This window comes from Salvelinus namaycush, chromosome 3 (genome assembly GCF_016432855.1).
Source record: "Salvelinus namaycush isolate Seneca chromosome 3, SaNama_1.0, whole genome shotgun sequence".
NCBI lineage: Eukaryota > Metazoa > Chordata > Actinopteri > Salmoniformes > Salmonidae > Salvelinus > Salvelinus namaycush.
The window spans coordinates 67,043,589-67,069,620 of NC_052309.1; the positions used below are offsets into that span (position 1 = coordinate 67,043,589).

Below are 26,032 nucleotides of genomic sequence, written 5' to 3' on the forward strand. Positions count from 1 at the left end.
GAACTGAATCCCCAAAAAACATTTCCACTGCATTTCAGCCCTGCCACAAAAAGGACCAGCTGACATCATGTCAGTGATTCTCTCGTTAACACAGGTGTGAGTGTTGACGAGGACAAGGCTGGAGATCACTCGGTCATGCTGATTGAGTTTGAATAACAGACTGGAAGCTTCAAAAGGAGGAGGTGCAATCAACCATTTATCGGATCATCAAGAACTTCAAGGAGAGCTGTTCAATTGTTTTGAAGAAGGCTTCAGGGCGCCCAAGAAAGTCCAGCAAGCGCCAGGACCGTCTCCTAAAGTTGATTCAGCTGCGGGATCAGGGCACCACCAGTACAGAGCTTGCTCAGGAATGGCAGCAGGCAGGTGTGAGTGCATCTGCACACACAGTGAGGCGAAGACTTTTGGAGGATGGCCTGGTGTCAAGAAGGGCAGCAAAGAAGCCACTTCTCTTCAGGAAAAACATCAGGGACAGACTGATAGTCTACAAAAGGTACAGGGATTGGACTGCTGAGGACTGGGGTAAAGTCATTTTCTCTGATGAATCCCCTTTCCGATTGTTTGGGGCATCCGGAAAAAAGCTTGTCCGGAGAAGACGAGGTGAGCGCTACCATCAGTCCTGTGTCACGCCAACAGTAAAGCATCCTGAGACCATTCATGTGTGGGGTTGCTTCTCAGCCAAGGGAGTGGGCTCACTCACAATTTTGTCTAAGAACACAGCCATGAATAAAGAATGGTATTAACACATCCTCCGAGAAATTTCTCCCAACCATCCAGGAACAGTTTGGTGACGAACAATGCCTTTTCCAGCATGATGGAGCACCTTGCCATAAGGCAAAAATGATAACTAAGTGGCTCGGGGAACAAAACATCAATATTTTGGGTCCATGGCCAGGATACTCCCCAGAACTTAATCCCATCGAGAATGGTGGTCAATCCTCAAGAGGCGGGTGGACAAACAAAACCCCCAAATTCTGACAAACTCCAAGCATTGCTTATGCAAGAATGGGCTGCCATCAGTCAGGATGTGGCCCAGAAGTTAATTGACAGCATGCCAGGGCGGATTGCAGAAGTCTTGAAAAAGAAGGGTCAACACTGCAAATATTGACACACTGCATCAACTTCCATGTAATTGTCAATAAAAGCCTTTGACAATTGCTTGTAATTTATACTTCAGTATTACATAGTAACATCTGACAAAAATATTTTAAGACACTTAAGCAGCAAACTTGGTTTTCTCTGGCAAATGCCAAACGTCCTGCACGGTGTTGGGCTGTAAGCACAACCCCCACCTGTGGACGTCGGGCCCTCATACCACCCTCATGGAGTCTGTTTCTGACCGTTTGAGCAGACACATGCACATTTGTGGCCTGCTGGAGGTCATTTTGCAGGGCTCTGGCAGTGCTCCTCCTTGCACAAAGGCGGAGGTAGCGGTCCTGCTGCTGGGTTGTTGCCCTCCTACGGCCTCCTCCATGTCTCCTGATGTACTGGCCTGTCTCCTGGTAGCGCCTCCATGCTCTGGACACTACGCTGACAGACACAGCAAAGCTTCTTGCCACAGCTCGCATTGATGTGCCATCCTGGGTGAGCTGCACTACCTGAGCCACTTGGGTGGGTTGTAGACTCCGTCTCATGCTACCACTAGAGTGAAAGCACCGCCAGCATTCAAAAGTGACCAAAACATCAGCCAGGAAGCATAGGAACTGAGAAGTGGTCTGTGGTCACCACCTGCAGAACCACTCCTTTATTGGGGGTGTCTTGCTAATTGCCTATAATTTCCACCTTTTGTCTATTCCATTTGCACAACAGCATGTGAAATTTATTGTCAATCAGTGTTGCTTCCTAAGTGGACAGTTTGATTTCACAGAAGTGTGATTGACTTGGAGTTACATTGTATTGTTTAAGTGTTCCCTTTATTTTTTTGAGCAGTATATATATATATATACAAAAGTATGACAGAGCGTGAGCGGTCAAAGGAGCCAGCACTGCAGATAGGAGATAAAAAGACAGGCATGCCCCCGTACAAAGGCTGGGCACTTGTGATGATTGGCACCCACTCAGAATATTTAGTGGGTGGGCAGTGTAGGCCTGAGTCCCAAATGGCACCCTGATCCCTATAGTGCACTACTTTGACCAGGGTTCCATTTGAGACAACCTGAGGGGGAGGGAGAGAGAAGGACTGGTTGTTGATCCTGTACTGTGATCGGTACGGCGTGTGAGTGTTGACAGACAGACGTACGTTGCTGATATGGTCCTGCGTTTTCTTGATTCTCTGCATCTCCGGCGTGTCGGCCACAGCACTGAAACCTTTCCCTTTGTTCTTCTCAAACTCCTCCTTGTACTGCACCTGGAACACACACAATCACACCCGGTCAGACCACACTGTATAGTCATTGTAAATCCTCACACACACACACACACACACGTCAAGAGAGTCAAAACGTTTCAAAGAGTCAAAAATAAGATCAAAATCACATTTTATTTCGGTACATGCTTTGTAAACAAATCAAATGTATTTATAGAGCCATTTTTACATCAGCAACAACAGGTGTAGACTAACAGTGGAATGCTTACTTACGGGTGCAAGCAATGCAGAGAAAATAGAAAAGCAATAACAAGTAATAAATACACAATGCGTAACGATAACATGGCTGTATACACAGGGTACCAGTACCGAGTTGATGTGCAGGAGCACGAGCTAATTAAGATTAGTTATATGTACATATAACTAGACATGAAATGTAAATACAGGCTATAGTTTCAATGATTTTTAGCGTGCGCGGCCCGCCCTCCCTCCCTCCGACGTGGTGGTGACAGTCACTTCCTGTTGCCAGGGCAGTGAGACCATACACACAGGATGTGCTGACATAGCCTAATAAGGTCACACCAGGAGGTGTGTGTACAACAGAGGGCACCTCAGCCAACAAGACATGTAGGCCTAATGAACAGGAAAATCACTAGCCTATGTCAATCTACTATACCCCATAGTAGAAAAAGTTTATTTATACTATTGATCAGTTTGTTGAGAAAGAAATATCCTATTCCAAACAGATTCTGGGATTGTTGTGGGATGATAGATCCCAAATCCATACAACCAGTAGGCCTAGCCTACATATAAAAAATGTTTTAAAAGCAATGAGTCTGATGAAACAGATCAGAATATTTAGCTTAAATTGTTGATACTCTTCATTCGTAACATTATAAAATTGCAGCAACACGCACAAGGCAGTAGGACACGCGGAAATGTTCGTTCCAAATTGCAATTAGCGGGAAAACGCACCGCACATGTGAGTAGTTTGATGTGAAAGATGAAAACATCCGTTAGACATTAAGAAAGAGGGGAGATCTAATATTCAACAACTAGCATGGGTTGCTAATACGACTAAAATGGTGCCTTTGGATACTGGCCAATTAAAGAAAGTTTATTTAAAATAGTTGCACGATTTTGGCTAGGCTACTTTGAAACAAGGTAGGACATGCCTCATAATAAACTCAGCAAAAAAAGAAACGTCCCGTTTCAGGACCCGGTCTTTCAAAGGAAATTCGTAAAAATCCAAAGAACTTCACAGATCTTCATTGTATGGGTTTCCCATGCTTGTTCAATGAACCATAAACAATTAATGAACATGCACCTGTGGAACAGTCATTATGACACTAACAGCTTACAGACGGTAGGCAATTAAGGTCACAGTTATGAAAACTTAGGACACTAGAGGCCTTTCTACTGACTCTGAAAAATACCAAAAGAAAGATGCCCAGGGTCCCTGCTCATCTGCGTGAATGTGCCTTAGGCATGCTGCAAGGAGGCATGAGGACTGCAGCTGTGGCCAGGGCAATAAATTGCAATGTCCGTACTGTGAAACGCCTAAGACAGTGTCACAGGGAGACAGGACGAACAGCTGATCGTCCCCGCAGTGGCAGACCACGTGTAACACCTGCACAGGATCGGTACATCCGAACATCACACCTGCGGGACAGGTACAGGATGGCAACAACAACTGCCCGAGTTACACCAGGAATGCACAATCCCTCCATCAGTGCTCAGACTGTCCGCAATAGGCTGAGAGAGGCTGGACTGAGGGCTTGTAGGCCTGTTGTAAGGAGGTCCTCACCAGACATCACCGGCAACAACGTCGCCTATGGGCACAAACCCACCGTCGCTTCACCAGACAGAACTGGCAAAAAGTGCTCTTCACTGACGAGTCATGGTTCTCTCACCAGGGGTGATAGTCGGATTCGCGTTTATCGTCAAAGGAATGAGCGTTACACCGAGGCCTGTACTCCGGAGCGGGATCGATTTAGAGGATCAATCATGGTCTGGGGCGATGTGTCACAGCATCATTGGACTGAGCTTGTTGTCATTGCGGGCAATCTCCACGCTGTGCGTTACAGGGAAGACATCCTCCTCCCTCATGTGGTACCCTTTCTGCAGGCTCATCCTGACATTACCCTCCAGCATGACAATGACAATGCCACCAGCCATACTGTTCGTTCTGTGCATGATTTCCTGCAAGACAGGAATGCCCGTCTTCTGCCATGGCCACCGAAGAGCCAGGATCTCAATCCCAAGGAGCACCTCTGGGACCTGTTAGATCAGAGGGTGAGGGCTAGGGCCATTCCCCCCAGAAATGTCCGGGAACTTGCAGGTGCCTTGGTGGATGAGTGTGGTAACATCTCACAGCAAGAGCTGGCAAATCTGGTGCAGTCCATGAGGAGGAGATGCATTGCAGTACTTAATGCAGCTGGTGGCCACACCAGATACTGACTGTTACTTTTGATTTTGACCCCCCCTTTGTTCAGGGACACATCATTCCATTTCTGTTAGTCACATGTCTGTGGAACTTGTTCAGTTTATGTCTCAGTTGTTGAATCTTGTTATTCTCATTCAAATATTTACACGTTAAGTTTGTTGAAAATAAAACGCAGTTGACAGTGAGAGGACGTTTCTTTTTTTGCTGAGTTTGTAGTAAAACGTTCAGGTTTCAAACAATTAAGTATATGTTTTCAAAATGCATACTGCCTCCAGCTCAATGCAAAGTGGTGTGTGATACGCTGATGAAGCAAAACTTCCGTTGCCTATTGCCATGTTCAAAACAACTCGGAACTGGGAAATATCTGACTTCAGGGCATTGACGTCAACTGGGAACTTTGTGGGGGGGTAAACAATTTTTAACTAGCTCCCACTGGGGAAACTAGTTTTGAACAGTCATCCAACTCAGAATTCCAAGTCTGGAACTCGGGCCTCTTTCTAGAGGTCCGACTTACCGACCTGAAGTTCTCAGTTGTTTTTAAAGCACCATATGCATTTGCTGTTTGAGATGCTTCAGAAGCAGCTCTCATGCTGTCTGACATGTATGCTGCAATTTAAATTTGTCTAAGTTATACAAATTAACCTATAGACTAATAGCCATTCAAATGTATTTACATTGACTGGTATTTCCACCAAATAGTAAAAAAAAAAAAGAAAAAAAAGAGCATTATTTCGCAATGAGATTTTTTCTTCTCCTGGAAAATTGGCCGGCGCCAATTTTATTTATCGGCTTTTCTATTTATAAAACAATAATTTACAGCTAAAAGCCGGCTATTACCAGTTAACGGAAACCATGATGCATAGGCCGTTGTGCGTGCTTACCCCTCCCTTTCCAGTGTGACCCTCAATATGAGAGGAAGTGGCCAGCCCATGTAGAATCAGATGGATATCACTCTAATGACAATGAACACAGCAGCTCTCCCTCACACACAGCTGGCCTACTGTACCACTGAGGCAACACTTGTGGATTCATACACACACTACAATAAACAAACACACTAATTAACTACCAACACATACAGAAGTACATACTCAGGTTCATTATGAAACATAACAGTCCCAGTAACATGTCAACATTGACAATCACTTCTCTCTGGTGCTAGACTGCACCATTAACTAATATCCACCCGCCTGCCCACCCCTGGAAGAGCCTGCTGCAGTAATCCATTACCAAGCAGCACTCTGACCAGTCTCACACTTATAATATATAGATTGTATTTCTACGACTACACTCATCTCTTACAGCCAACCAGCCAGCGTTGTTCTAAGGATTGGGGCAGTCCCACTCCCTACGTATTTTATGGGTTTATTGGTAGACAGGAAACTAGGTAGAGGTGCACTCTGGGCCAGATTGGAACCTATGCTGACTCATGTTGGTCGGGGTCTGCGGCTCTAAATGCTCCTTGACCACACAGGTCACCTGACTGCTGTTTGACTGACACAGCTCTACAGAGTGCTGACCTGTCCTCCCCCCCCCCCACACACACACCTTGTGAGGATAGGCAGGAGATGACTGGGCCATGATTCACAATGTGTGTGTGACGTGTGGGTCCCATTCGTGCTAAATGACTAAATATAGGCTACACACACACACCCTCTCTCTTTTCAACATTTGATCTTTCTGGTTCCTCTCGTGTTTAAGTGGAAGACAGAAAATGTACACATGTTTTGCGTGTAAACAGCCAATTTGAATTTCTGGGCATAGTGCATTTGGAAAGTATTCAGACTCCTTGACTTTTTCCACATTTTGTTACGTTACAGCCTTATTCTAAAATGGATTAAATAAAACATTCCTCAATCTACACACAATACTCAATAATGACAAAGCAAAAACAGGTTTGTAGAAATCTTTGCACATTTATTAAAAATAAAAAACAGAAATAACTTATTTACATAAGTATTCAGACCCTTTGCTTATGCGACTCGAAATTGATCATCCTTGAGATGTTTCTACAACTTGATTGGAGTCCACCTCATGTAAATTCCATTGATTTGACATGATTTGGAAAGGCACACACCTGTCTATATAAAGGTCCCACAGTTGACAGTGCATGTCAGAGCAAAAACCAAGCCATGAGGTTGAAGGAATTGTCCGTAGAGCGCCGAGACAGGATTGTGTGAAGGCACAGATCTGAGGAAGGGTACCAAAAAAGGTCCAAGAACAGTGGCCTCCATCATTCTTAAATGGAAGAAGTTTGGAACCACCAAGACTCTCCCTAGAGCTGGTCGCCCGACCAAACTGAGCAATTGGAGGAGACGGGCCTTGGTCAGAGAGGTGACAAAGACCCGATGGTCACTCTGACAGAGCTCTAGAGTTCCTCTGTGGAGATGGGAGAACCTTACAAAAGGACAACCATCTCTGCAGCACTCCAAATCAGGCCTTTATGGTAGAGTGGCCAGATGGAGGCCACTCCTCAGTAAAAGGCACATGACAAGTCGCTTGGAGTTTTCCAAAAGGCACCTCAAGGACTCACAGACCATGAGAATCAAGATTCTCTGGTCTGATGAAACCAAGCTTGAACTCCAGCCTGAATGCCAACTGGAGGAAACCTGGCACCATCCCTACAGTGAAGAATGGTGGTGGCAGCATCATGTTGTGGGGATGTTTTTCAGAGGCAGGGACTGTGAGACTAGTCAGGATCGAGGGAAAGATGAACGGAGAAAAGTACAGAGAGATCCTTGATGAAATCCTGCTCCAGAGCGCTCAGGACCTCAGACTGGGGCGAAGGTTCACCTTTCAACAGGGCAATGACCCTAAGCACACAGCCAAGACAACACAGGAGTGGCTTCGGGACAAGTCTCTGAATGTCCTCGAGTGGCCCAGGCAGAGCCCGGACTTGAACCCGATCCAACATCTCTAGAGAGACCTGAAAATAGCTGTGCAGCGACGCTCCCCAACCAACCTGACACGAGATTGAGAGGATCTGCAGAGAAGAATGGGAGAAACTCCCCAAATGCAGTTGTGCCAAGCTTGTAGCGTCGTACCCAAGACGACTTGAGACTAAATCACTCCCAAAGGTGCTTCAACAAAGTACTGAGTAAGAGTCTGAATACTTATGTAAATGTGCTATTTTTTATATAAATATATACATTTGCAAACATTTCTTAAAAAACTGTTTTTGCTTTGTCATTATGGGATAGTGTGTGTAGAATGGTGAGGGGGGAAAACAATTTAACACATTTTAGAATAAGGCACCAATGTAACAAAATGTGGAATAAGTCCAGGGGTCTGAATACTTTCCGAATGCACTGTATGTGATCATAACAGTGGGGCAACCAAATTGAGCACTGCTGACTGCCTTTCAGATCTTCCGTCAATCCCTCTACTGTAGTCTACTAAATACAGTTGAAGTCGGAAGTTAACATACACCTTAGCCAAATACATTTGAACTCAGTTTTCACAATGCCTGACATTTAATCCTAGTAAAAAATTCCCTGTCTTAGGATCACCACTTTATTTTAAGAATTTGAATTGTCAGAATAATAGTAGAGAGAATGATTTATTTCAGCTTTTATTTTTATCATCACATTCCCAGTGGGTCAGAAGTTTACATACACTCAATTAGTATTGGGTAGCATTGCCCTTAAATTGTTTAACTTGGGTCAAACGTTTTGGGTAGCCTTCCACAAACTTCTCACAATACGTTGGGTAAATTTCGGCCCATTCCTCCTGACAGAGCTGGTGTAACTGAGTCAGGTTTGTAGGCCACCTTGCTCGCACACGCCTTTTCAGTTCTCCCCACACATTTTCTATAATACCTTAACTTTGTTGTCCTTAAGCCATTTTGCCACAACTTTGGAAGTATGCTTGAGGTCATTGTCCATTTGGAAGACCCATTTACGACCAAGCTTTAACTTCCTGACTGATGTCTTGAGATGTTGCTTCAATATATCCACATAATTTTCCTGCCTTAGGATGCCATCTATTTTGTGAAGTGTACAAGTCCCTCCTGCAGCAAAGCACCCCCACAACATGATGCTGCCACCCCCGTGCTTCACGGTTGGGATGGTGTTCTTCGGCTTGCAAGCCTCCCCCTTTTTCCTCCAAACATAACGATGGTCATTATGGCCAAACAGTTCTATTTTTGCTTCATCAGACCAGAGGACATTTCTCCAAAAAGTACGATCTTTGTCCACATGTGCAGTTGCAAACCGTGGTCTGGCTTTTTTATGGCGGTTTTGGAACAGTGGCTTCTTCCTTGCTGAGCGGCATTTCAGGTTATGCCGATATAGGACTCGTTTTACTGTGGATATAGATAGTTTTGTACCAGTTTCCTCCAGCATCTTCACAAGGTCCTTTGCTGTTGTTCTGGGATTGAGTTGCACTTTTCGCACCAAAGTACGTTCATCTCTAGGAGACAGAACGCGTCTCCTTCCTGAGCGGTATGACGGCTGCGTGGTCCCATGGTGTTTATACTTGCGTACTATTGTTTGTACAGATGAACGTGGTACCTTCAGGCATTTGGAAATTGCTCCCAAGGATGAACCAGACTTGTGGAGGTCTACAATGTTTTTTCTGAGGCTTGGCTGATTTCTTTTGATTTTCCCATGATGTCAAGCAAAGAGGCACTGTTTGAAAAGAGGCACTGAGTTTGAAGGTAGACCTTGAAACACATCCACAGGTACAACTCCAATTGACTCAAATTATGTCAATTAGCCTATTAGAAGCTTCTAAACCCATGACATCATTTTCTGGAATTGGCACAGTCAACTTAGTGTATGTAAACTTCTGAGCCACTGGAATTGTGATACAGTGAATTATAAGTGAAATAATCTGTCTGTAAATAATTGTTGGAAAAATGACTTGTGTCATGCACAAAGTAGATGTCCTAACCGACTTGCCGAAACTATAGCTTGTTAACAAGACATTTGTGGAGTGGTTGAAAAACTAGTTTTAATGACTCCGACCTAAGTGTACGTCAACTTCCGACGTCAACTGTACACCCCCACTCTCCTGTTCTAGCAGTAGGACAACCCAATGCATTTTCCAGACAGTTTTATTAGGGCCAACTGTCTCTCATAACCTTTCGCCCCCAGTCTTCTCAATACCCCCAAATCCCCCCCACCTCTCTCCAAACCATGTCCAGATCTGCCACCAGGCCTCAGAGCCTGGCCAATAGAAATCAGCCTTCTATCACAGGAAGTACCAGAATAACAGTCTATCTTGAGAGAGGGGAAAAAAAACCTGACCAGAATACCCAAACTGGGTCACCTGTTATTGCTATAATAAGATGAGATTGGAAATTTGCTCTCTGTGCACTAAAGAGTTGGTTGTGTGTGTTTGTCCGTTTTAAAGCTACTGCACATTTTCATATGATGTTGGCTGTGTGTTGTTTACACGTAGCAGAATCGAACCAGGTTTGTGACACCACTGATTGATCTTCTCTGTAGGTTGCTGCTGGAGATATTAGGCTCCAGCATCTGTCAGTGGTCTCATTAGCCTCCTCTGTGTGTGTGTATGTGTCTGGTCTCATCGCTGTGTGGCCATGTTACTTCTAGGATCCTCCCGTGTCCTCTTGGAGCCCCCTGGGAGCTGGTTAGCAGACTACATACACTGGGACAGTCAGTCAAGTATGGCTGCTAATCCACAGCTAACCCCGACACACGCACACTCACAGAGAGAAACAAACACACGCCCATCCCCTCTGCATGTAATCCGGATTGGTGGTGGTGCTATTAATCAGCATGGGTCTGGACTGTGACTGACCGCAGTGGCCATTTCTCCAAATCTAGTCTTCTAGTCATCCTCTCACTTTATACAGAGAAAGAGATGGAACGAGAGAGACACACTAGTGAGGGGGCATCAGGACTGAGTCGGACTATCGCTTCCAGTCCACATAACTCTTGTGGCAAAGAGAGCTGGTGGAGAAAGAGTGTGTGAGATATATTGGGGGGGGGGGGGGGGGGGGGGGGGATCAGAGGGAAGAGAGAGACCGGCACAGATGGTGTTTTTCTACATGGGGTGTTAGTCTGTTCAACAAACTACTAATAACCTGTGATCCTAAATACGTATAATAATCACACTTGAGAACATGATTATTAATATAAACTAAAGGATTTATAAATGTAGCTGTGTGAGTTCAGTAAGTGTGTGTGGGGAATACACCATGTAACTGTGGCTGACTAAGGGTCCTTTGTGAGCCTCCCATAGACGTTTCCTGACCATACTGTGTGTGGCCGTAGCAGAGGCCCTGTCATAGAGTATTAGAGGAGTAGACAGGAAATAACCTCTGACTCAAACTGTCCGTGTGTCTCGGAAACTGTGAACATGCAAGTGTGTGTGTGTGTCTGTCGCTAGCTACTGTACGTCCATGTGTGTGTGTCCATGCTAGCTCATCATTCGAGTGTTAGAGTGGCGAATGGAGGTGGAGGGTGTGTGTGTGTGTGGCGAACTGGGGCCGCTTCTCTATCCCCTCACCACTGCCCGCAGTGTTGCCACGGGAACCCTATTGCTATGGTAGCAGGGTAGGGAGGTCTGTTTACACCTCTTTACAATACTTTACGAGAGGGAGAGAAAGAAAACGAGAGAGAGAAAGGAAGAGACAGAAAGACACTGATACAGGAGGGAGGGAGGTCGGACGAGGAAGAGATAAAAGTGAAATCTGAAGAGGAAGGAAACGAGGGGAATGCTAATAGAGACAGGCTCTTCGTCATAAAGAGGGGGGGGGGACTTTGTCTCTGCTGGGGGAGGTAAAATATGAATGAACGAAAGAGAGGGGAAAAGAGAAGAGTGGGAGGAGAAAGCGGGGGAGGGGAGGAAAAGGAGAACCATGACTGGAGGAGAATCAGCAACGACACAGGCAGAGAACCAAGCAGGAAGATAGAGGATGACTACATGCTAACATGTGAGAGCAGAGACAACAAATCCTAGCAGTTTAAAGGAATGTCTCCACAAATAGGAATGATCATCATAGCTCATTAGAGCATCATAGCTCATTAGAGCATCATAGATCATTAGAGCCAGAGCATCATCATAGATCATTAGAGAATCATAGATCATTAGAGCCAGAGCATCATCATATCGCTGGGCGATATGGAGAAAATATAAAAATATATATATAAATTTTTTTTTTTTTTTTTAAATGGACGGCCGTATTTTTAGTTTTTGAATAATAAAAGTTGTACATTTGCTTTATGAGTAGTGAGTGATCCTAGGGTGGCAACACATACTCATTGAAATCAATTCGAATGTATTTCTCCATTCTGATGGTTTTATACTGTTCAATTCAACCAAAACAAATTTCAGCACTTTTAGCATTTCTGCATTTCCTGCACTCAATTGCAGTGGTGGAAAAGGTAGCCAATTGTCATACTTGAGTAAAGATACATTAACAGAAAATGACTCAAGTAAAAGTCACGCAGTAAAATACTACTTGAGAAAAGTCTAAAAGTATTTGGTTTGAAATAGTAAATAGCAAAAGTAAAAGTATAAATCATTTCAAATTCCTTATATTAAGCAAACCAGATGGCACCATTATCTTTTTTACAGATAGCCAGGGGCATGCTCCAACACTCAGACAACACTCAGACATCATTTACAAACAAAGCATGTGTGTTTAGTGAGTCCTCCAGATCAGAGGCAGTAGATGACCAGGGATGTTCTCTTGAAAAGTGCGCGAATTGGACCATTTTCTTGTCCTGCTAAGCATTCAAAATGTAACGAGTACTTTTGGGTGTCAGGCAAAATGTATGGAGTAAAATGTACAGTATTTTCTTTAGGAATGTAGTGAAGTAATAGTAAAAGTTGTCAAAAATAAAAAATTGTAAAGTACAGATACAAAAAAATATATATGTAGTACTTGAAAGTATTTTTACACCACTGCTCAATTGTGATAATTTTCACACTGCCACATAGGGCTGCACGATATGGGCAAATAATCTAGGACTTATTTTTAACCAGATTTTGCAATTGCGATTTGACTTGCGAATTAGAGCAAAACTGTTGGTATCATGGAAATAGAATGACTATTGTAATTCTATAGTTAGAATATAATAGTGGGCACTTTGAATACAGTGATGTTTGAGATGACAATTAATTAAAATGCCAGGGAGGAGTTATTGTGACAGGGTAGGAACTAAAGTGTTGATATGTGTTTTCTAGCGGACCCTATAAGCTTTGGCTACATTGCATGTTCTCTTAGCTACTTCATGTAGCTAACATATTCTTGCTTTGCATTTTCCATTTTGATTTAGAAGATACGGTGGCACAAACATGCTGATTTAGGTCTACACCATCGCTGTATTAGCTAGCTACGTTTGCTCTTACTCAGTACATTTATTAGCTAGTTATTAGCATTAGCAACTAACAATTAGAGTCTCACAAGATTTAGGGCAACTTGCTAAGAAAATACAAACTAGCTGTTTGCGGATGTAAGAAACACAAACTAAGTGTCATTCTAGAACGCTAGTGGATTTATATTAAGAAGCAAAGTGAAAACAGCATTGTTGTCGTCAACATTGTTGCATGTGCTGCATTGACCATGCAGACCAAACGCAAGTGTCTCGTGGTTGAGGAACATCGAATGCGTTCCTTGAGTGACAGGGGGCGTGGCTAGGTCTGTGTGGAAAGTGGCACGGAGAGAAAGAGTGGAGAGAGATGACTCAAGTAACGAAGTAAACTATAAAAATTGACATTACACACGGCGTATCACAATTAACAAACCAAGCATTCAAATACCGGTATAGAAAGTAAAGTAAAAACCCAAACCGGTCCCTGCATCAATACTACCGTAATTGCTGGACTATTAAGCGCACCTGAATATAAGCCGTACCCACTGAATTTTTTACAAATATGTATTTTGTACATAAATAAACCGCACATGTCTATAAGCCGCAAGTGCCTACCGGTACATTGAAACAAATGAACTTTACACAGCCTTTAAACGAAACACGGCTTGTAACAAAAATAAATAGGCTTTTAAACGAAACACGGCTTGTAACAAAAATAAATAGGCTTTAACGAAACACGGCTTGTAACAAAAATAAAAAATAAATAGCAGTAAACAGTAGCCTACCAAGAAAGTCAAACTTCATTGCGGTGGCGATTGTTTTGGCTTTCAGTCGGATCTGCACAGTTCCAACGTCTTATCATCGACTCATTAAGGCCAAGCTCCCGTGCAGCAGCTCTATTTCCTTTTCCAACAGCCAGATTGATCGCCTTCAACTTGAAAGCTGCATCATATGCATTTCTCCGTGTCTTTGCCATGATGAGGGTGACAAAATGACTACCGTAATCAGAATGATGGCAAGTTTGAGCGCGCTCGATTTACGTCACATTATGTGACGGTGCTCAGTTTTTTGGCGGCAAGAATCTTGTGAAAAAAAAAAAAAAAAACATAAATTAGCCGCGTCATTGTATAAACCGCGAGGTTCATAGCGTGGGAAAAAAGTAGCGGCTTATAGTCCGGAAATTACGGTAGTATATAGTAAAATACGGTATACTGCCCAGCCCTATCATAGATCATTAGAGCATCATCATAAATCATTAGAGCATCATCATAAATCATTAGAGCCAGAGCATCATCATAGATCATTACAGCATCATAGATCATCATAAACAATTTCAATATGAGGATCATTAATTACTTCCACACTGACGGTCTTATGAGGCCTGTGAACTGGGATTACCTGTGTGTAAAAGGGAATAGGAAGGGTGTGTGTGTGTGTGTGTGTGTGTGTTCTGGTGAGTAGCTAGTTACCTGGCTCTGCATCTTGCTCTGCTGTTTGAGGCGGAGGTTCTCGGGAGTGTCGGCCACACAGGTAAAGTTTGTCTTGGGGTAGTGTCTGTAAAAACGCACAGGAGAGGGAGGAAAAAAAAACATTAGCACAGGGCATTCACACCATCTAGAACTGTGGTTCTCACACCTTTTGACCGCCGACCCCCAAAAAGAGCGTGGTTCAAAGCCCGCGACCTGCTCTCACGCACGTGCACAAATCGCTGTGCATTGCGCAAATGTAACCCGTTATTACAGCCCTAAAACACAAGATAAATCAAATGAAATGTTATTTGTCACATGCGCCGAACACAACAGGTGTAGACTTTGTCGTGTTTCGTTGTTTTGTAGACGTCAGACACAGAAATGAGTTTTACACCTGCATTTCGAACTGAATGTCATTCATGTTAGCAGCCAATAAGAACGAGGGATTACATGTTACTTCTCTGGAGTCCAGGCCATGCAGCATCATACCTGTATGCAGCGCGGGTTACAGGACCGGAGAGGAAGCATGATCTGTCTGTAGCTTTCCTCGTCCTCACAAATATCGTAATTCATTTGCCAGAATGTTACATCTTCGTCCCATAAGTATTGAAGGTAGTGTGATGTTACAGCTATCTTCAGACATACGAGTACCACCACTGAGGTATATAACGACAACACACTCAAACTAGGCCCATCTGAAATATGAAAATGATCAATGAAATCACCAGGTAGCCTATTGCTGTTGCAAAGACGCGACTAATACAGATTGCTGAAGTGTATTTTATGTGGATGATATAAACGTACTGTTTTTGCCAGGCAAGTGCCTTCTAGTCACTAATCTGGATATACGCTTCCCCGCCTTTGCACACCAATGCTGATGACTGGTCATTGGTCAACAATCAAGACGAACAACTTGTTGGTTCTGAAGCACAGATGATGTTTGAGACAATCATTTGATGCAATACTGTAAGCTTATGTTAGTAACCAGGTCAAATAGGCAAAGGTATCAATATAAAATACAAACGTAAATGGAGAATATTAAAATGAAGGGGGAAATTTTTTTATTTTCCCCCCATTCAGATTCACACTGATGACCCCCCCAAAACCTTTTCGGGACCTCCAGTTTGAGAACCACTGGTCTAGAAAAGGGACACTGGTCTAGAAAAGTGATATTTAAAATCTGACCTACCAGGTGTGGACTACTGCTGGTTCTGTTATACCTGATAATTCATTGCACCCACTTGGTGTCCCGGGTCTAAAATCAGTCCCTGGTAAGAAGGGAAGAATGATATAAAAAAGCAACAGAACTGGTTTCAAAGTCCAGATTTGACTTGAAGAGGTCTAGAATTTGAAGAAAAGCAAGGCAGCTCAAATAAACCTCAGTCATTGTTCGAGGTCATCTCAAGGGTGAATTAGGAACCCATGTAGACAGATGACATCTCTAACAGAACACAGTCAGTTTCTATTTGTCTCCTGTCCCCGTCAACGGGGGCCAGAGGTGACTGGCAGGAGGGTACGCGTTTGTGGGGGGCTGTTTCTTTCAAGGTTACTAAATGTCTGGTTGAGAGTCATAGCAGGTGTTGAAAAAGCAGTGGTGGAAAAAGTACACAATTGTCATACTTGAGTAAAAGTAAAGATACCTTAATAGAAAATGACTCAAGTAAAAGTCATCCAGTAAAATACTACTTGAGTAAACATCTAAAAGTATTTATTTGGTTTTAAATATACTTAAGTATCAAAAGTAAAAGTATAAACCATTTCAAATTCCTTATATTAAGCAAGCAGGACGACACCATTTTCTTCTCTTTATTTATTTATGTATTTACGGATAGCTGGGGGCACACTCCAAGACATAATTTGCAAACGAAGCATTTGTGTTTCCCTCAACTGAATCTAGCTGCTCATAAGGACTCCACTAACCAGCATGCACCAGAGGGTGGGACGACCCCAATCCCCCTCCCCCCCTGCCTCGGGGTATCCCAGTTAGGCAATATGTTTAGTGTTTCCTTGACGACTTGGTAATTGAATTTATACTTAAACTGATGTAGAGAGACGGACGAGCTCAAAGCCTCAAACAATGAGGCCTTCTGAAGAACGCCGTGTAATTATCTACTACCAGGAATGAGAAATGAACTAACAAGCACTTTTAAACCCGCACACAGCTCAGCTCAAACAGCAGAGAGGGAGTGTGAGCCAGTGTGGCCAGTGTGTGCTCTACAGAGCATCTTTTGTGCTTTAGGCTGCTGCAGCATGGAACAGAGAGACGAGTGTGCAGCTGGCACACAGATACTTGATACTCATTGTGCGTTTGAGTTTGTTTTGGTGTGTGTGTGTGTGTGCGCGTGTGCGCACGGACGAGTTTAACTATACTTGTGGGGACCAGTTATACAAGAATGTGTGTGTGAAGGCTATGTAATGCCTGTACATGCATGAGTCTTGAGTCAGTAGCCAATAACACTCATCTGTCTGTCAGGCTGCAGTGTAACAAGGTTAGGAGTCACACACTGCCTCCCTCTGCTATCAATGACGGCCACAAACACACGTTATTGCACTGTTACAGTCAACATGATAGAACAGGAACTAACCCACTACTGGAGAGCAAGGGTTACTGGCATAAGTGGAACTAGGAGCAGGTGTAAAATAACTTTCTGGAAGGCCACACCCACTCCTGTCCATAGGGGTACTCAAGGACAAAGTAGCTGATCTAGGATCAGTTTATCCTCAATGCTAAATTAATTAGCCTACCCCTTAAAATGGGATGAGAATATCTGATGTGACCCTGGATCGTGGTCAGGGAAAACATCAATGGAAGCTACTCTGAGGTAGGCTGGGGCAGAGTACTATAGAGTAGATGTGTAGTAAGCCTCTGGCTTTATCTATGGGACTGAGCTGGTGTAGACGGCAGAACACAGAGAGACGGAGCTAAGACCGAGCCGCTGTAAATTCTAGTCTGACTGACGTCCACACAGGGAGAATGACAGAAGCCATTACACAGAGGCTAAAATATTAAGACATGTCTGGCTGAGACATTTCCCTGACTGGGCTCTTATCCAGTCAGTTTCGATCAGGGCCTAGCACTGAGCACTTGGGCAAACTGTGGAAAGTACCAGTGCTGCATCAACACTGGGATTGTGTCATTCTCTCAGAAAGAATGGCTTGAGTTGACTTCTGTTATTCATTAACTATACAGTTACACACCATTTGAAAGTAAAACTTGCCTACTGTGTTACTACAGAACGGGGGCTATTCAAATCTGAGCCTGGAGGTCCGGAGTACTGCTGGGTTTCTGTTCTACCCGTCCTGACAATTCATTTCACCCACCTGGTGTCACAGTCACCGATAAGAAGGAAGATACTCAGCAGTAGTACTTTGACTCAAAGTATCGATTTGTACATAGAAAATAAAAACTAGGTAGGGTTAGTTAGTGCTACTCGGCTGTACCTGCGCCAAAACGCCAATCATTTTCACCCAATAGCCTGTCCTCCATCTTTTAAAACAGTGAGCCAACATGTTTTCAGCACTTCTTTCCATGACTGATCATAAGTTATTTTCTCATGCTCTCGCGTCTCTCTGCAGCAGACACACACAGAGCAGTATTTTTGGAACATCAAATCGGTATTGAATCGCAATACATATAGAATCGTGCATCGCAATACATATTGTAAGTGCACCTAAGTGCGGTGATAACATCGTATGGCGAGGTCCCTTGCCGTTCCCAGGCCTAATCAACAATGGAACTGACTTGGAGGTCCAGATTTGAATTTGCCTGCTATGGAACATGGTGGGACTGGTCAAGGTGAAACGGCCTCTATAAACCCTATTGATTCAATTAAAGTTTGTTTACAGCGTTTGTGAATCCAGGGGTCATGAGAACAACAACAACGGTATGACAGTAGCTTGCCCAAGGCGCTCTCGAACTCCATGGAAACAAATCATCAAGAATTTCCAATCTGTCCGTCCTCCTAAAATCTCCTACAATCCCCCTGTGAGCTGGCCGACTAATCAGGACCCTGTGATTCTCAGCCCAGCTGTGGGTGGGCAGTGTTCAGTGAAAACAAACAGGTTTCTATCCACTGCAGAGAGAGAAAAGTACGCTATGATCACAGTAGAACCACAACACAGTTATAGTAGAATTGGAGCCGGGGAGTCTCTTCCGCTGATGGGGTTTACTCTAACGAATAGGGGATTTACACAAACGGAAAGAAGAGCAATAAACAGTCTGGAGGGGCCTGCTTCCTGAAGGAGGGATAGCGAGAACGGAGGTCTGAGGAAAGAGTCGAGATTATCCTGCTAAAGGCATATCCGCATGATCTCTCTGAAAGAATGGGATCTAAAGAGAGTGACTGGAGAAGTAGGAAGTTCATGGTAAAATCCCTACTCTCCAGTATTCAAAATGAATGTGTGTGTGTATGTGTGTGTGTGTGTGTGTGTGTGTGTGTGTGTGTGTGTGTGTGTGTTCTTGTTTGGATTCTGGGCAGAGAGACAGATGGACAAACATATTGAAAAGCGGAGGAGAAGGTTGCAAGGGTGTATCATTAGTTAAAGAGTGTTTTCCTAGCCAGACGTGTAATTAAGTGCATGTCATTAACTGTGTGTACGGGAGGGAAGGGGGTCACTAACTGTCCACGCCTTCTTTCCCCAAACACACAATCAAAAATGATTGGAGCGGAGAGATTGGAATTCCAAGGATTCCTAACCAGCCGTAGGAGCGTGGGCTTGAGTGGGAGTGTGTGTGTGAAGCATGAGTTGGCTGGTGTGTGTGTCACTGCTGAGGAACTTATGGAATTTTCCTTGTTGGCCCCCTGACAAGGAGGGGGTGTGTGAGAGGGGTGTAAGCATGCCCTTTCCCACACCCAGCCCTTCTCTTCGGTGAGCCAGAGACACAGAAATGGAGGCGAGGAGATGAGGAAATAAGGAAGGGAGGAACTGAGGAGCCTCTACACTGCTCTGAAGTACACACCGCTGGGTTTGGAACATCACAGACACCACCTTGGGTCAGTCTCTGGACCAGTCTTCTGCAATAGGCTAAATCAGCCACTTCTGTTTGGTAAGAGGGACGAACTCCTGAGCCTTTTGTGAACCTCTATTACGTCTCTCACACACACACAGGTTTGGGGACTACTTACGCATTGCAGTATGGTCTCTTTTCAAAGCCTTTGTAATTCTTCATGTTTAGAGTCATTTTGCAGATCTCACAGCTGAAGCATCCTTTGTGCCAGTACTGTCAGAGAGAGAGAGAGAGAGAGAGAGAGAGAGAGAGAGAGAGAGAGAGAGAGAGAGAGGGAGAGAGATTAGACATTAGTTTCACTGTTCTCAATGCTAGCATGGAGGACCTAAACCACACAGCATATTCACACCAGGAAGTGACATATGTGGATGAATAAGACCATAATCAACTTTTTAGCTGGAGGAAAGAGGGAGACTGGAGAAAGAGAGAGGTCTGTTTGTCCAGGCGCAGAGGGGTTAAGGGTCACCAGACAACTTCCTCTTTCTCTGGGCATGTCTACACAGCGGTTATTTATAAGTCACGGGACCTGTGGCGTGTTTGCAAAACCCATGCCAGTGGCTGACTAGACACCGTTTAGAGCAGAGCCACATCCACTTTTAGAGAGAACTGCAAACGTCCACCATGACACCCCACCCATCTTCTGTAAAAGTTAACTCCCTCATAGAACACAGCAGCATTGAGGATCCCTGAACAGTTCTGATCATGTTTTAGAGATGAAACCTGCTGGTTTGAGCATCCTGTCAGAAAGTCCTTCTACCATGGTGGATGGAGAGGTAGTTGTGTGCGTTTGAAAAGTCATTCCAACTGCCACAGGCATCCAGCACACCATCTTGGTATTCCACTAAACGCCACTCGTAATGGTCAGCCACTCTCTGAAGAGGTTGCACAATGACGCAAATGTCTGAGGACACACAAAGTGTTTAATTAAGAGCTAAACGTCCTGAAAGGTTGCTAACCTAGCTGGCAGCATGATCAAGGCCTCAAAGTCACGCCGCCTTGATATTCCTGGCCTTGTGTGGAGATCTAATGTTAATCAGAAACACATCTAGTGACTGAACCAGTTTCCCTGCCCTGACCCTACTCACCCATAGCCATTCACAACACTGCCAACAGAACACATTGAGCGTTCTTGATGGGATGACTGACTGCTGGAAAAGATTCGTGTTCAGTTTGATTTGACCCTGTCTCTTCCTTTCCGTCCGTTCATCTCTGCAAGCCTGGGTCTCCTTCTCTCCCTCTATCTATATTCACAACAGGCCTATCCTTCTTCGTCTCACACCCCCTCCCTCTCTCTCGACAGCAGGCTGATCTGTGGCCCGAGGGTTCAGAGGGGGACCGAGGGAGGGAGGCTGGAGGGAAAGAGGAAGGAACATGAAAGGAGGGAGAGAGCGAGGGGAGGATGAGAGCAACGCCAGGGAGTGAGGCAATGATCTGGCCGTTCCTGCTGTCAAGGGAAGGCAAGAGAGAGAGAGAGAGAGAAAGATAGTCCTTATTAACGTGGCTCTAGGGTATTCTCTATTCAGCCATTCCTTTTTCTCCCTCTTCCTCTCACTAAACATTTTCCACTACTTGCCTACACACACAAAGCACATAAGTAAGACAGCCCACTGAAGCAGATAGACAAACATACATTCATTCAAACACACAGTAAATTGTGCAGTGTCCCTGTGGTGGGAGAAGGGCATTACAGCTGGGGGTATTCATCAGGTCTAGAGGTCGACCCGACTAATTGGCATGGTCGATTAATTAGGTCCGATTTCAAGTTATCACAACAATCGGTAATCGGCATTTTTGGACGCCGATTATGGCCGATTACATTGCAATCCACGAAGAGACTGTATTGTGTGTGGCAGGCTGACCACCTGTTACGCAAGTGCTGCAAGGAGCCAAGGTAAGTTGCTAGCTAGCATTAAACTTATCTTATAAAAAAAAAAAAAAAATCCATCTTCACATAATCACTAGTTAACTACACATGGTTGATGATATTACTAGGTTAACTAGCTTGTCCTGCGTTGCATATAATCAATGCGGTGCCTGTTAATTTATCATCGAATCACAGCCTACTTCAGCTTCGCCAAACGGGTGATGATTTAACAACAGCATGTTCGCAAAAAAAGCACAATCGTTGCACCAATGTACCTAACCATAAACATCAATGCCTTTCTTAAAATCAATACACAAGAATATTTTTTAAAAACCTGCATATTTAGTAAAAATAAATTCATGTTAGCAGGCAACATTAACTAGGAAAATTGTGTCACTTCTTGAGTCAGGGTACATGCAGCAGTTTGGGCCGCCTGGCTCGTTGCGAACTGTGTGAAGACCATTTCTTCCTAACAAAGACCGTAATTAATTTGCCAGAATTTTACATAACTATGACATAACATTGAAGGTTGTGCAATGTAACAGCAATATTTAGAGTTAGGGATGCCATCCATTAGATAAAATACGGAACGGTTCTGTATTTCACTGAACGAATAAACATTTTGTTTATTCGAAATGATAGGTCATTAATATGGTCAAATCAGGAAACTAAGGCTCGTATAATTAAGTCTATGATTTGATATAGCAGTCTGACTGAGCAGTGGTAGGCAGCAGCAGGCTCGTAAGCATTCATTCAAACAGCACTTTCCTACGTTTGCCAGCAGCTCGTTGTAATGCTTGAAGCACAGCGCTGTTTATGACTTCAAGCCTGTCAACTCCTGAGATTAGGCTGGCAATACTATAGTGCCTATAAGAACATCCAATAGTCAAAGGTATATGAAATACAAATGGTATAGAGAGAAATAGTCCTATAATTCCTATAATAACTACAACCTAAAACTTCTTACCTGGGAATATTGAAGACTCATGTTGAAAGGAACAACCAGCTTTCATATGTTCTCATGTTCTGAGCAAAGAACTTAAACATTAGCTTTTTTACATGGCACATATTGCACTTTCACTTTCTTCTCCAACACTGTTTTTGAATTATTTTAAACAAATTGAACATGTTTCATTATTTATTTGAGACGAAATTGATTTTATTTATATTAAGTTAAAATAAGTGTTAATTCAGTATTGTTGTAATTGTCATTACTACACACACACACACACACATATATAAATAAATACAAATGTCTGATTAATCGGTATAGCCTTTTTTTGTCCTCCAATAACCGGTATTGGCGTTGAAAAATCATAATCAGTCGACCTCTAATCAGGTCCCTGTGTGGTCTACAGTGATACAGGCCGGGGGTATCATCAGGTCCCTGTGTGGTCTACAGTGATACAGGCCGGGGGTATCATCAGGTCCCTGTGTGGTCTACAGTGATACAGGCCGGGGGTATCATCAGGTCCCTGTGTGGTCTACAGTGATACAGGCCGGGGGTATCATCAGGTCCCTGTGTGGTCTACAGTGATACAGGCCGGGGGTATCATCAGGTCCCTGTGTGGTCTACAGTGATACAGGCCGGGGGTATCATCAGGTCCCTGTGTGGTCTACAGTGATACAGGCCGGGGGTATCATCAGGTCCCTGTGTGGTCTACAGTGATACAGGCCGGGGGTATCAGCAGGTCCCTGTGTGGTCTACAGTGATACAGGCCGGGGGTATCAGCAGGTCCCTGTGTGGTCTACAGTGATACAGGCCGGGGGTATCAGCAGGTCCCTGTGTGGTCTACAGTGATACAGGCCGGGGGTATCAGCAGGTCCCTGTGTGGTCTACAGTGATACAGGCCGGGGGTATCAGCAGGTCCCTGTGTGGTCTACAGTGATACAGGCCGGGGGTATCAGCAGGTCCCTGTGTGGTCTACAGTGATACAGGCCGGGGGTATCATCAGGTCCCTGTGTGGTCTACAGTGATACAGGCCGGGGGTATCATCAGGTCCCTGTGTGGTCTACAGTGATACAGGCCGGGGGTATCATCAGGTCCCTGTGTGGTCTACAGTGATACAGGCCGGGGGTATCATCAGGTCCCTGTGTGGTCTACAGTGATACAGGCCGGGGGTATCATCAGGTCCCTGTGTGGTCTACAGTGATACAGGCCGGGGGTATCATCAGGTCCCTGTGTGGTCTACAGTGATACAGGCCGGGGGTATCATCAGGTCCCTGTGTGGTCTACAGTGATACAGGCCGGGGGTATCATCAGGTCCCTGTGTGGTCTACAGTGATACAGGCCGGGGGTATCATCAGGTCCCTGTGTGGTCTACAGTGATACAGGCCGGGGGTATCATCAGGTCCCTGTGTGGTCTACAGTGATACAGGCCGGGGGTATCATCAGGTCCCTGTGTGGTCTACAGTGATACAGGCCGGGGGTATCATCAGGTCCCTGTGTGGTCTACAGTGATACAGGCCGGGGGTATCATCAGGTCCCTGTGTGGTCTACAGTGATACAGGCCGGGGGTATCATCAGGTCCCTGTGTGGTCTACAGTGATACAGGCCGGGGGTATCATCAGGTCCCTGTGTGGTCTACAGTGATACAGGCCGGGGGTATCATCAGGTCCCTGTGTGGTCTACAGTGATACAGGCCGGGGGTATCATCAGGTCCCTGTGTGGTCTACAGTGATACAGGCCGGGGGTATCATCAGGTCCCTGTGTGGTCTACAGTGATACAGGCCGGGGGTATCATCAGGTCCCTGTGTGGTCTACAGTGATACAGGCCGGGGGTATCATCAGGTCCCTGTGTGGTCTACAGTGATACAGGCCGGGGGTATCATCAGGTCCCTGTGTGGTCTACAGTGATACAGGCCGGGGGTATCATCAGGTCCCTGTGTGGTCTACAGTGATACAGGCCGGGGGTATCATCAGGTCCCTGTGTGGTCTACAGTGATACAGGCCGGGGGTATCATCAGGTCCCTGTGTGGTCTACAGTGATACAGGCTGGGGGTATCATCAGGTCCCTGTGTGGTCTACAGTGATACAGGCTGGGGGTATCATCAGGTCCCTGTGTGGTCTACAGTGATACAGGCTGCGGGTATCATCAGGTCCCTGTGTGGTCTACAGTGATACAGTCTGGGGGTATCATCAGGTCCCTGTGTGGTCTACAGTGATACAGGCTGGGGGTATCATCAGGTCCCTGTGTGGTCTACAGTGATACAGGCTGGGGGTATCATCAGGTCCCTGTGTGGTCTACAGTGATACAGGCTGGGGGTATCATCAGGTCCCTGTGTGGTCTACAGTGATACAGGCTGGGGGTATCATCAGGTCCCTGTGTGGTCTACAGTGATACAGGCTGGGGGTATCATCAGGTCCCTGTGTAGTCTACAGTGATACAGGCTGGGTATCATCAGGTCCCTGTGTGGTCTACAGTGATACAGGCTGGGGGTATCATCAGGTCCCTGTGTGGTCTACAGTGATACAGGCTGGGGGTATCATCAGGTCCCTGTGTGGTCTACAGTGATACAGGCTGGGTATCATCAGGTCCCTGTGTGGTTTACAGTGATACAGGCTGGGGGTATCATCAGGTCCCTGTGTGGTCTACAGTGATACAGGCTGGGTTAAAAGCATGCAGCACATTACTACTACTAATTATTATTAGTAGTATTATAATACTGATACAGCACACTATAAATCATCTTCTCTCCTCACTGTCCGGAGAGGGTCAGGATATCCACCATGAAAGCCGCGGATACCCATTACAACACTATGGAATAGAGAAGACAACTACAGTGACTAGGGGAGGATTGTAGAACAAGGAGTGTTTCCAGAACATATAGCAGGGATTCCTGGATGCAGTTTATCCACTACGGGACAAAAGCATTTGCCTTAAATCCATGACTCCATTCGCTCTGCTACCTTTTCAGAATTCTAGTCTGGTCTGTTCTCACACTGGCCTTTACGGACGGACCACCCAGGACTGTCTGTGTGTGTGTGTGTGTGTGTGTGTGTGTGTGTGTGTGTGTGTGTGTGTGTGTGTGTGTGTGTGTGTGTGTGTGAAGCTGCTGACCAGCAGAGCCGGGCTGAGGCAGACAAAGGAGTGGGCTCATTCTGAACACAGGCCCTGGTCAATGGAGCTCTGATCCAGAGCCAGCCAGCAACACTGGGCCAAACCTATACCCCAACCACACTACACAGGCCCAGTCAGAGAGACAGGACCCACTGACGGATGCATCGTCTTTGCCTCTCCCTCTCTGTGGCTCTGGCATGTCAAATCGCTGACAGATCAAACACCACCACTGTGTTGGTAGTTTACATTTCTACTAAATCTAGGCCTCAGCTTTTTCCAGATGCGGTGGCCATTTTAGAAGGCGTCTGTCCACCCGTCTAAATATTCATCCCAATCTCATGTCTCAACTCCAGTCTCTCTGTTGCCATACTCTCTACATTCGCTCTGGGCATCTCCCCTAATCTGTAATCCTAATCTGTGTTATTGAGAAGTGATGGATAAACAAATAGAACAAAGAGAGCCAATAGAGTGTGTGACTGCGGGTGCTAATGCCGCAAGCGGAGGGGTAAAGGTGAGCTGAATGGCAGCAGTGGACTTTGATCCTGTGTTTACCGGGGTAAACTCAATATTGACCTTGGGTGAATTCCAGCTCCA

General features: G+C 45.0%; 1 protein-coding gene across 1 annotated transcript in view; it reads right to left on the bottom strand.

Annotated features, from left to right (window-relative positions):
• LOC120035343 (LIM and SH3 domain protein 1-like) overlaps nucleotides 1–26,032 on the bottom strand; it is a 41,157-nt gene that overhangs the window by 7,566 nt on the left and 7,559 nt on the right. The window contains exons 2-4 of the mRNA XM_038982126.1: nucleotides 19,632–19,726; nucleotides 14,506–14,590; nucleotides 2,237–2,344 (exon numbers count right to left, since the gene is read on the bottom strand). Of these exons, the coding sequence (XP_038838054.1) occupies nucleotides 2,237–2,344; nucleotides 14,506–14,590; nucleotides 19,632–19,726 (288 nt within the window). The remainder of the gene's footprint in view (nucleotides 1–2,236; nucleotides 2,345–14,505; nucleotides 14,591–19,631; nucleotides 19,727–26,032) is intronic.